This window comes from Sinocyclocheilus anshuiensis, unplaced genomic scaffold, assembly GCF_001515605.1.
Source record: "Sinocyclocheilus anshuiensis isolate Anshui unplaced genomic scaffold, SAMN03320099.WGS_v1.1 scaffold1170, whole genome shotgun sequence".
NCBI lineage: Eukaryota > Metazoa > Chordata > Actinopteri > Cypriniformes > Cyprinidae > Sinocyclocheilus > Sinocyclocheilus anshuiensis.
Genome location: NW_015538055.1, coordinates 1,778,126 through 1,790,253, shown reverse-complemented (window position 1 = coordinate 1,790,253; position 12,128 = coordinate 1,778,126). Strand labels below are relative to the sequence as shown.

Here is a 12,128-nt window from a genome sequence, read left to right as displayed (position 1 = left end):
GATTTTAAAACTTTTTTGTTTTTGTATATTTAGTTTAATAAGCTACAATTGTGTTCCCATTAGTCAAGCTAAGGGAGGGGAAGCAGCATGCGGAACTCAATATGATCACTGTGGTCTGCAGCATAAATTTAAAAGACTGTGTACATTGGTATTTTTGCAGATACTGTACATTTTTTTACTGTTTTTTTATATATATAAATACTGACAGAAAAACACATTTCCCAAACATTTAAGAGCTTAATACTGAACATACGGCAACTGTTAATAAACTAAAACAAGCTCTGATAACAAACATACTGTTACGGCCACATATATACAAATATAAATGTATGTCAATAAAATCACGGATTATAGCAACCATTTGACATATGTCATTCTTTTTAAACAAAAAACATCAGTACAAAAATATAAAATACAAAAAGTGTTTTTTTCTTAGAAAACATTGACATCAAATATAACTGTCCTTTAAAATGTGCAAATGCTGGGCTAAGTGAAATGCCATTTGATCTTCAGTATTTTTAGAACAGCATTATAAAATAGTCATTTTTACTTCTTTTACAACTCAAGTCAGTAAGTCTAAAGAAGGGTGACAAAAGCACCGCTTTCTGAAACATCTGGCCAGCCAGTGGGGCAACATTACATACAACATGATGTTGAGGACTATGCCAGAGGAGAGGCATTTTTAGAGTACCTGAGCAGGTGGGAATTCTTTCTGGTGAGCTCTCCTTAGACAGCATTAAATCCTCAGTTCTGTCTCATGTTCTAAGGAGTGCTCATTTGTACTGATAATGGAGGAAGAGTGACCTCCAAAAGGAGTAATGGCTGGGGAATGGGCTGCAAGTGGCGAAAGTGATGGAGAAAAACTTGGAGACATGGCTATTGAGGAAACAGAGCCATCATGGTCAATGGGAGATCGCCGCAATAAGGACAGGTGAGGAAATGTTCGGCCTACAGCAGGTTTCGGCAAAACAGTTTTAGCCCCTGGATGAGCTACAGAGGTAATAAGGGGAGGAGGGTCAATTCTGGGCTTGGAATCAGTTTTTGCTTTGGGATGAAATGGGCGCCGAGGGTTAGGTGGCGCGTTCTCATCTTTTAATCTGGCAATTTCTGTAAAGACATTAGCCAGAGGCTGAAATTGAGGGCACCAATCGAGGAGGTAGTCCCAGTTGTAGCTGCCCCGCAGTTCCTCGTCGCTAGCCACAATTGCTGTAAGAGAACCATCTACAGCGGGCTTACCATCCTCCGGGAAAGCATAATCTTTTGGATGCGAGATGTTAAGCCCTCTTCCAACCCCGAGATAACCACATCCTTCATCCCGATAAGTTGGCAACTGGCTTGATAGTAGTGTCCCACTTAAACTTCCCAGTTTTTTCACTTTAAACCATTGGTTTGCATCCATCCCGGGCTCACAGGAAATGTCAGACAGCTGGTCTGCATCTTGCTGGATCCCAGAGTCGGGCCCACGAGCAGCTATGTGCTCCTGCATAGAGGAGGAGATGCTGGAAACTTGAGGATACTCATTAATCATCCGGATCTCATCATCTTCTGCTGCTTCAGCTTCGGCGGAACCACGCCCACTGGAGTGAGATGGGTCAAGAGACCCACCTCGTGCATAGGTACCTCCTCCGCTCCCAGTTTGTTCTGTTGCATACCCAGGAAGAGTCTGATGATACAGCTTATCACCCCCTGGAACTTTCGAATCTTCAAGACTCTCCAGAACGATACCGTGGGTTATGATTCTGGTGCAAGCCTCTTGTTCTTTGTACCTTTGGGATCTCAAGAGGAATATCACCACAACAACTATGATAAGGAACACAATGGCTGCCAAGGAAGCTGTTATAGCACTGGCAAGCACCACATTTATGTCTCTGTTCAAGCCGAATGATGTATGGGTGACATCAATTGTGACTTGGGCAGAAGCTTTTCGGGAATTATCCAAAGGACTGTGGGCAATAACATCCAATGTCATCTTCCGTGTCTCTCTTTTGGACCGGCTTATATGTCGATGATATGCATCCATCTTGAGGGATATCACTCCTGTAGATGTGTTGACCTCAAAGTAAGGTGAACTGTTTGCGAGCGTGTAGAGGACAATGCCGTCCACCCCTCCATCCTCATCATTAGCATTTACTTGGCCAATGCTTTGCCCTTTCTTGGCACCCTCAGGTACATGGAAGGCGAAATCTGAGTTAGTGAAAACAGGATCGTACTCATCTTCACCAGTCACAAAGACTTGAATTGTGACTGTGGCTGAGTAGTTGCCTGCATCCATTGCCATAGCAATAAAATGGAAAGCATTAACCTTCTCAAAGTCAAATGTAAAGCGGGTTCGCACCTCACCAGAGGTTTGGTTCACTAGGAAGGAATCTTTTCCATTGCCGGAATTGTACATGAGGAAATATCTCAGTTCTCCGTATGCTCCTTTGTCATGATCAATGGCATGTAGTATGGTAACTAGAGCATTCTGGGGCTGGTTTTCACGAATGCTTGCTGTGAGTGATTTAAGAGGGAAGTAGGGCCTGTTATTATTGATGTTCTTGACCTCGACAGTTACAGGAGCAAGAGCAAAGTGGCCCTGACCATCCGAGGCCTGAATGATGAACACGTGAGAGGACTGTTTCTCACTATCAAGAGACCTCCGCAGACGAAGGGACCCAGTCCACCGATCTACAGAAAAGAGCTCAGACTCGTCTCCAGAACTGATTGAGTATTGAACCTCTCCATTAGCTGTTGAGTCAGGGTCCACTGCAAAAAGTTGAAGTATTTCTTTTCCTGTTTCTGTTCCTTCATTTACAATAACATTGTACTCTGCCCTACTGAAGGATGGAGGGTTATCATTGGTGTCCATTACAGTGACTAAAACTGGAACACTTGAGCTTCGTTGAGGTATGCCACGATCTGAGACCACAATAGTGAGATTATAGCCATTCACACTCTCAAAGTCAAGCTTATCAACTAATATCAGTGTTCCAACTGTCCGAAATCCATGGCCCTCAAGGAAATGAACACTGCTCTCAATTTGGAAGGCATTACCAATGTTTCCACTGGCAATGGCGAAATCAAACCCGCAGTTGTCTCTAGATAAGTCCCCATCCACCGCTTCCAGGGTTAAAATGGTTGAACCAGGAACTTCGTCTTCAGATACAGAGGCTCTGTACTCAGTCTGGTGGAATACAGGCTCATTGTCATTGACATCAGACACATGCACCTGAACTGTGGTAAGGGCGGTCAGCGAAGGTGTTCCACTATCACTGGCTTCAATCACCACCAAAACGGAAGGGCGTTGAGAGTCAAACTCAACCTTCTGCTTGATGAACAGAGTACCTATGTAAACAAATTACATTATAAGATAAGATACATAATAAGGTAAGATCAAGGCTTTTAGTACATGCTTAAAAACAGTGGTTCTCTCAACTTGTGTGTGACAATAATAATATCCTGGACAGGGTCCTGGAATGCCATGCATCCATCTCTAGAGTCCTTAGGCATAAACTGATCTGTCACTTGTAATATGGCTAATAGTAACACAATATTTGGTGTGGTGTTTTTTTTTTCTTTAGGCTAGTAAATCACACTTCTTCTGTTGTTTATAATTAGCAAACTTTCCAGTTAATTTTTTTCTACTCATTGTCATAATTTTGCATATCTTGGGAACTCATGTTGCTTTAGTTTGATTAATAAATTTGATACTGTATCAGATTGCCACTTGATGTACTAAAACGTGGGACCTGAAGAAAAACCTGCTGAGAACCACTATGCCAAAAAACACGTTATGTCTTGTTCCTTAAAAATAAATTCTACAAGACTTCTGACAATGATTCGGATGAAAAAAATAAACAAAAAGAAAATAATAACAAAATGACATATTACCATTACTTGGGTCAATGTAGAACATGTCCTTTGTTGACACAACCCTGTATGTTATCCTTCCGTTCTCTCCAGAATCCTTATCTGTAGCAGTTACTGTGATAACTGAGCTTCCTGCTGGCAAGTGTTCTGCTAGAGTCAACTGCCAAAGACATAAATCGGCCTTAACACTCATGGCTTTGAGCAGTACACAGCATCAATTTATTTTTATTTAAAGGGTAGAATATCAAAGCCAGTAATCAGTTATTATTACAAGGCTCTCTGAAAGTCTCTTCTGATTGGTCAAATAACTGTTTACTACATATTATTCAAACATCTTGGGTTTAATTTTGAAATAAACTACAGAAATGTACTCTTTATATCAATATTCATCCTGAACCTGTGATTTCTCCTAACGTACCTCGTAAAGGTCCTGGGAGAAGACTGGAGCATTATCATTCACATCCTCCACAAGCACGGTCAGATTTGCGTAACTCTGTTGCTTGGAGTCCGAGGAGCTGATGGTCAGCGTGTACCATGTTCTATCTTCAAAGTCCAAAGGGGCAGTCAAGGACACCCCTCCTCCATAGCGATGTATTCCAAACTTCCCTTGAGTGTCTGAGTCCAGAAGAAGGGAATAGGAGAGAGCAGGTCCAGAGTCCACATCATTCCCTGTGACCTGAGTGATCACAGTTCCAATCAAGGTATCTAGAGAGAGAAATACACAATATTGATAACCCAGTGTAAAATGATATTTATTGTTTCCGTTTGTGGTTGCACCTTTCAAAAGTATTACATTTTACTAGACAACGCCCACCATTATTGGACACATTGTACAACATCAGTGACAGGAAATAACCATTAAGGACTTTGGCGAGAAAATGCCTGGTAATTGAGTCAATCTTTCAGTATGGTGTGCCTCATTGTTTGTCTGCCAGAAAAAATAGGAAATTTAGTTAATTGATTACAGGAGTGATATGGAGTTCAAACAGCAGTCAACTTACTCTCAGGGACCCGGACTTCACGTGGAACAGGGATGGTGGGACTGTTGTCATTCAGGTCTACAATGATCACAGTGAGAGTGGCAGAACCTGCTAACCGAGGACTGCCTCTGTCCGTTGCCATAATAACCAGGCTGGAGACACAACAACATAATTAGAGCAGAGTATGGACATTCTCACAGACTATTTTTATGTTGACGGGAAAGAAATTTAAGATGTTTTAAAATGCAAACTCTAAAAATAATCAAAGATAAAAAGCATATTTATTGATTAATTATCAGAGTATATAAAAGTTTAAACCACATCCATGCAACTGCCTCTACAGAAGTGTCATTCCGTCAACAAATACATGGGCATGACTTTTTTTCTTAGCTATTTAAAATATTTAAGTTTTTTTTTATTTAATTTTTTAAGTGAATTTAAGACATTATTTTTCAATCACTCCTTTTTAAGGATAAAAAGGTAAAAGGAAACGATCTTAACTGCTATAAAAGCAGATGGAAGAACTTAGTACTTGGTCTGTGTCCAGATCTCTCTGTCCATGATGGCAGCAGTGGATATACTGCCTGTGACAGGGTCAATCTTGAAGAGGCCGCTCATAGACGATGACCTTATAGAGTAGGTCACCTGCCCATTCTGACCCTGGTCCAGGTCATTCGCCAACACCTGAGGAAATTACCGGTGAATTTGGCAATGAAAATACAGGCAGATTTGCAACAGCTGCTCGAGCGTAACATGAACCTCTAAGCAATGTTGGGCTTGGAACTCAAAATATTTAGAAAAAAAGAAGTTGAAAAAGGGAATTGGTTGTGGCTATGTGGGACAGCTGAGCCTATATTCTCACCATGGACAATGAAAACATTGTGGGAGACGCAAAAGAAACTCTTTTGGCTTGCACTGAAAATATGCTGTATTTAGGCCAAGGGATGTTTTACTCCACAGCTTTTATGAAGACTCAACCACTGAGAAAACAAATGGCAGATTACTGTACCTGAATGATAGAATGATCATAGCCCTGGGCCTCACGAACATAAGCAATGTAATTGTGAAGTTGAAAGTGTGGTAAGTTGTCATTGACATCCTGCAGGAGAAGGTTGACTGCCATGAAGGAACTGGAGGATGCAGTTTCAGCCTTGACCACCAGGCGGAGTCGTGGGGTCTCCTCAAAGTCCAGACCTTTGGAGCTTCCTACCCAAATCTCACCTAAATAATGAATGAATGTATTATGACTAATAGTGAAACATCACAATAAATTCATGCAAAGACTTAGATTTACTATCATACCTGTGTGGGGGCTGATGCTAAAGGACTGCTGCTTGTTACCACTGAAAATGCTGTAGTTAATGCCCCTGCTGGATCCATCAGGATAGTGAGCCTGTATCTGAACAACTGCTGTGCCTATGAAAAATACATGACCTTTCTTGATTAAAAGGAAATTTTCCATCAACTTGGCATGTATGAAACACTGTAGTGATGCACAATACGTCATTACCATATCGGTTAACATTGATGTTTTATCATAACAGCCAATATTGGATATTTAATCATGCATCTCATTTCCCTTATTTTTACATTTAGACTACCAACATCTAACACTCACAACATTTATCATAAAAACTTGAAAACTTGGGCATTAGCCAAAAATGTGTTAATATTGCTCCATCTGTAAAAGATTCATATCCTAAACTAGGCATCCACTTCCAATTTTGGCAGACACTTGTACCCAAAGCAACTTACATTGCACATGAGACGTGCATTTTATCAGCTCATGCATTAGTCTCTCTGGGAATCAAACCCATGACTTTGGTGTTGATATACTCTCATAAAAAGGTACAAAGCTGTCACTGGGGCAGGACCCTTTCAAAATGTGCTAATATGTACTTTTAACGTACTAATATGTACTATTTAGGGGGTAAATAAGGTACAAATATGTACCTTTTAGCTTTTGTACTTCAGGGTACCAGCATAGAGACAGCTTTGTACCTTTTTTTGTGAGAGTGTAGTGCCATGCTCTAGATTGAGCTACAGGAATATCAGTTGGATATCACTGATGTACAGCAATTTGACATATCTGTATTGGTTTCCAAGGTCATCAATCGCACCTTTAGCAGCATTCTCCTGCAGGCTGACATCCCTGGTGTTGCGTGAGAAACGGATGCCCTGGTAACTCTGCTCTCTGATGTACACGATCACAACTCCCAGAGAGGACTGCAATGGGTTACCCTGATCCATGGCCTCCACAATGAGGGTCCGCTGGTTCTGAGTCATCGCGTGGAGCTTTTCGGTGGCCTGGATGTCCCCAGTCAAGGAGTTTATGGTGAAGCCTTTGACTGGATTCGCAAACCGATAAAAAACAGATCCATTTGCACCGAAGTCTTTATCTTCAGCTCTCATGGTTGCCAGCACCTTGTGGTTGGAGAGACTACTGCTGGACACATTGATGATGAGCGGGTCTGTGAGGAAGAAGGGGGCGTTGTCGTTTACATCTAAGATGTAGATGGTCACTTCAGCAGAAGTGTTACGGGGGTTGGAGGCTGAGGAGTCCATGGCATAGACTTGGAAGCTGTAGGAGGCTACTTTTTCTCGGTCGAGGGCTGCTGCTGTAATAATGCGACCTATGTGTTGGTCCACGATGAACATGCCTCTGGATTCGCGGCTCAGGAAGTAGACCACCTGACTGTTGGACCCTTCGTCCTTGTCAGAGGCTGAAACCTCCAGAACAAGAGACCCTTCCGATGCATCCTCAGATACCTCCACAGAGTAGCTGCTGCTTGGGAACACTGGGCTGTTGTCATTTAGGTCCAAGACACTGATGTCCAAAGTGACAGTGCTGGTGAGGGATGGTATACCCTGGTCTTGTGCCTCCACAGTGAGGGTGTACTTTGCTTTGGACTCTCGGTCCAAAGGCCTGGAAGTAGACAGCACACCTGATTTCCTGTCCAGGTGGAAATCACCAAAACGGTCTCCGTCTGAGGAAAGAAAGATATGAAAATAATGTTGTCATCTGGCCTGTTAGTATCTTCCCTCTCTGGGTATACGCAATTAAACAATATTAATCAATTTCATCAACGCTGACCTGTGAAGGGTGCAATGTATATTATATAATTTTTTATTCCATTTCATAATTATATCCTGTAATATAATAAAAACTTTTTTTTCTTAAGTAAGAGAAATAAATAAAAAGTTTCTTTCCTTTAAATTATTACTTTATCAAATGAAAAAAAATATATATATATTTAACTTTGTCCTCACAGGAAGTAATTAATTAAATCAGTTTAAGCAGAAAATAATAAAGTATTCATAACCATGACAGTTGGGTCTATTTTCCTGTACATATGTCAGTACAGGCTGCCAGATAGTGTTTGACTAACTTTTGTGGAATGATGCGGAATAATGAATCTTTTCTGCAAAATGATACAAACTTTTTTTTTCCGTTTTTTATTTAAAGAATATTTTTATTCAGTATAGATGCATTAAATTGATCAAAAGTGACTAAAGATATTATAATTATTATTTAGCAGCACAACTGCTTTCAACATTGATAACAAGAAATGTTTCTTGAGCACCAAATCAGCATATTAGAATGATTTCTGAAGGATCATGTGACACTGAAGACTGGAGTAATGGCTGCTGAAAATTTGTCTTTGCTATTATATGAATAAATTACATTGTAAAATATATATAAAAAAAGAAAACAGTTTTTTTTTCTAGTTCTGATGAGGTTGTACTAACTCTTGCTACAATGGGGGAAGGATTAATCAAACTATAGTACACTCTCCCAAAAGCCGGTCTATTGTCATTCTCATCCAGCACTGTGACGCGCACTGTGGTCTTGGCGAAATTGGGAGGAGAACCACCATCTCTGGCATACACTGTTTATGAGAGAGAGGTTATAAACTGGCTAAACAAATCCGTGCCCAACCGTGACATGACATTGGCAGAAACAAAAAAACTGCAAACTATGCTATTAAACTATTTAGTTGCAATTAAGCAACTGCATTCTATCTGAAGTACCTGTAACAGCATAAACCCCTTGGACTTCCCTGTCCAAAGCCTTGGTGGTGGTTATGACTCCTGTCACCGGATGAATACTAAAATCATCTCCTACAATACTTCCGTATGTAACTATTCCATTGGGCCCTATGGAAAAAGCATAAAGACATGATAAGAGATTCATTTACACAGTTTCCTTGAATGCAAGTCCAAAACATCACATCTGAGAAAAACCCATCATTCTTAAGAGGCTGTGTTCACTTTGCACAATGGACTTTTCTCACGGAATGGGTAAAAATGGCGGCGCAGCCTGTTTTTATTTGTTTGTAGTTAATACTGCTGTCTAAGCAGTTGGTCTCAATCACCCTCCCCCTGGTCTTTGGATAGTAGATCGCGTGCAAAAGGCGAGCAATTTGGCAGAGTGTCATCTGTTTACCTCGCTAATTGTTCATGGAGAGAAAGTTTATGGTCCTTCTATTTTATTTGCCCCTGAGTATGTCCAAGAGAATGCAGTGCTCCCTCCCACCCTGGCATCAATTAAAACCACACACTCTTATTTGTGATGGGTTTGGCTGTAGTATCCAGTGTTTTTAGCGAAATGTTAGCGGTAAACAAACAGTCGAGTCACTTTTACAACCTCACAAGGTGGAAATTTACTTGTCTCACTCCATGCGTGCGTTCACAGACAGTACCGTTTAATATCAAACAAGTATATCTGAGGCGTTGTGTGGCAGAGATACAGAGGAACGTAAACAAAATGATTAGGGCTGCCAATTAAACGTTAATTTAGTGTGATTAATTAAATAAAGAACATAATGTGATACTAAATTAACGTAATTAATCATGTTCCTGACTCATATGTACATTCCATAATATAGGATTTTCCTACCATCAAGATTAATTAAAGATTAAAGTACAAAATGTCAAGTTTTTGTGAGTCCACAGGCAACGTACCTTCCCAAACCACATTTACAGGGAGCACGTTGCACAGAACGAATAAAGGAGACATGCAAAACGTGTTTGGCTAGATAACAATATGTTTTGGTGAACTACTTATACATTTGACACGCCATCTTATAAATGCGGCACTTGTGACATTAGTCTACATCAGGGGTCTGCAAACTCGGTCCTGGAGGGCCGGTGTCCTGCTGAGTTTAGCTCCAAATTGCCTCAACACACCTGCCTGCAAGTTTCTAGTATGCCTAGTAAGACCTTGATTAGCTGGTTCAGGTGTGTTTAATTAGGGATGGAGGCTAAACTCTGCAGGACACCGGCCCTCCAGGACCGAGTTTGGAGACCCCTGGTCTACATGCATACATAGCAGTGTTGTTAACTAAAAATAAAACTATTAAAAATAATTTTTGTTAATTGAAATAAAGAAATAAAATATAAATATTAGAGGAAAAAATTTCATTTACAGAAAAAAATCCCAGAAAACTAGAAATGTTGCCTTGCCAACTAACTGAACTAAATTAAGTTGAATTACTAAAACTACTAAAAGCAAAATAAAGGTAAATAGAACTATAAAAAAGAATCATATTAATTAAAAAATCACAAAACAAAATATTAAAACAAATAAAAATTTAACTGAAATCTGAAAATATAAAAATTCAAATTGCAAATATGAATAAATACTATAATAGTAAATATTACAAATATTAATAAATAATACTAAAATGACACTAGATGAACAACCCTTTAGTCAACCATTTAATTTGTTATATTTAATGTATTATTTTCTAATTTAAATTGTTATTAATATTTATAATTAAATTAAATAAATTAGAATTAATTAATCTTGAATTAATTACATTATATTAATTAAGCAATTCATTTTAATAATTTTAAATAAAATAATTTGATTATTTATCAAATTAAATAAATATATTAATTAAAAATAATAAAATATTTTTTGACGAAAACTATCAATGCTTCATAAAATACACCACCAGTGCCCCTTATACAACATACCTGGCATGTTTATATGTTAGGCATATATATAGGAGTATTTTACCTTGGTCCAAATCAGAAGCTGAAACCACAAGCACAGTAGTTCCTGCAGGCTGATTCTCTGCAATAAAAGCTTCATATTCACTTTCCTCAAAGTATGGTGCCTCATCGTTTACATCAATCACCTGGATTGACAGTAACTGGGAGCTGCTGTGCTGTTGTAAACCATGGTCTTCTGCCACTATGGTCAGGTTGTAGAGGTCTTGCTCTTCACGGTCAACTGGTCTGAGAATAGACAAAGACCCTACAGGGGAAATAAGCAAAAGTGTTAGGCTACCATATGATGAATGTAACAAGCATAGTGTCTGGCATTTCTCTTGAGTGATCGCCTGCAGTTTAAACAATTACACAATAATGAAGCCATGATGTAAATTGTTTAAAGCAAAACCACTCGCACTTAAGCAAAGCCTCATTCACACGCTCGCACAACGAATGATTTCCATCTTGTAGCACACTTTGATCTTGCTTAAGCAACATCACAGCACGAAGAGTTGATGCCTTTCTGCTGTCTTAAAAATGAGTGGAAGTCATGCGACGTATTCAAATAATAATTTTTTTTCCCTATGCAAAGCCCTCCCTACCTGAACACTCGCTGAGCCACTATAACAGCTCAACTATCTGGCCGCAGTTTATGACTTTTTTCCACAGCAAACAGAAAGAGCGTACAAACAAGTACTCTAGACACGCAATGGCCCAGCCTACCGTGCCCTCTCAAATTTGGGGGTGCCAGCGCCCCTGTCGTTATCCTACCACAAGCGAGCGGCGCTCCTATTGATCCAATCAATTTCATGCTTTTAAAGAACCAGACGCAATGATTCAAAGCAGGCTGTAAAGGCATGATGGGAACTGAGACACTAGAGGGTGTTTTCGTTCTGTTTCGACTTATTTTTCCCTCTCTTCTATCTCCATAATGCTGAGCTAACATGCCTCTGAGGTCTTAATCTGGTTAGAATTACTAGCTCGAATATTTTCAGACAATTTAACTCCTCACCAGTCATGCTCCGATAACGTAAGGGGAAACCAAGAGGAAGAAAGATGTTTTGCTTTTCTATTCTCATATTAATAGTGGAGGGGATTCATAATGAGCTTCCCAAGCAAGTGAGAGTTTGACCAGTGGGTTTGTCATTCATAAAGCAGACAAATGTTATTTTAAAGAGAAATAACACCCCAAAATTAACGTCCTATGATCATTTACTCACCCCTATGTCATTCAAAATCTGTAGGATTACAAAAGTTTGGTATGATCTAGTTCCATATTTTAATCAATTCTGGCCCTTA

The 12,128-nt window shown here is 39.7% G+C and overlaps 1 protein-coding gene across 1 annotated transcript in view; it reads right to left on the bottom strand.

Moving 5' to 3' along the window:
• Positions 1 to 486: 486 nt before the first annotated feature.
• LOC107683408 (protocadherin-16-like) overlaps positions 487 to 12,128 on the bottom strand; it is an 87,932-nt gene continuing 76,290 nt past the window's right edge. The window contains exons 11-22 of the mRNA XM_016479465.1: positions 10,855 to 11,094; positions 8,862 to 8,987; positions 8,544 to 8,719; positions 7,977 to 7,996; positions 6,950 to 7,821; positions 6,132 to 6,245; positions 5,839 to 6,050; positions 5,362 to 5,513; positions 4,851 to 4,981; positions 4,268 to 4,554; positions 3,871 to 4,009; positions 487 to 3,324 (exon numbers count right to left, since the gene is read on the bottom strand). Of these exons, the coding sequence (XP_016334951.1) occupies positions 737 to 3,324; positions 3,871 to 4,009; positions 4,268 to 4,554; positions 4,851 to 4,981; positions 5,362 to 5,513; positions 5,839 to 6,050; positions 6,132 to 6,245; positions 6,950 to 7,821; positions 7,977 to 7,996; positions 8,544 to 8,719; positions 8,862 to 8,987; positions 10,855 to 11,094 (5,057 nt within the window). The 3' untranslated portion in view covers positions 487 to 736. The remainder of the gene's footprint in view (positions 3,325 to 3,870; positions 4,010 to 4,267; positions 4,555 to 4,850; positions 4,982 to 5,361; positions 5,514 to 5,838; positions 6,051 to 6,131; positions 6,246 to 6,949; positions 7,822 to 7,976; positions 7,997 to 8,543; positions 8,720 to 8,861; positions 8,988 to 10,854; positions 11,095 to 12,128) is intronic.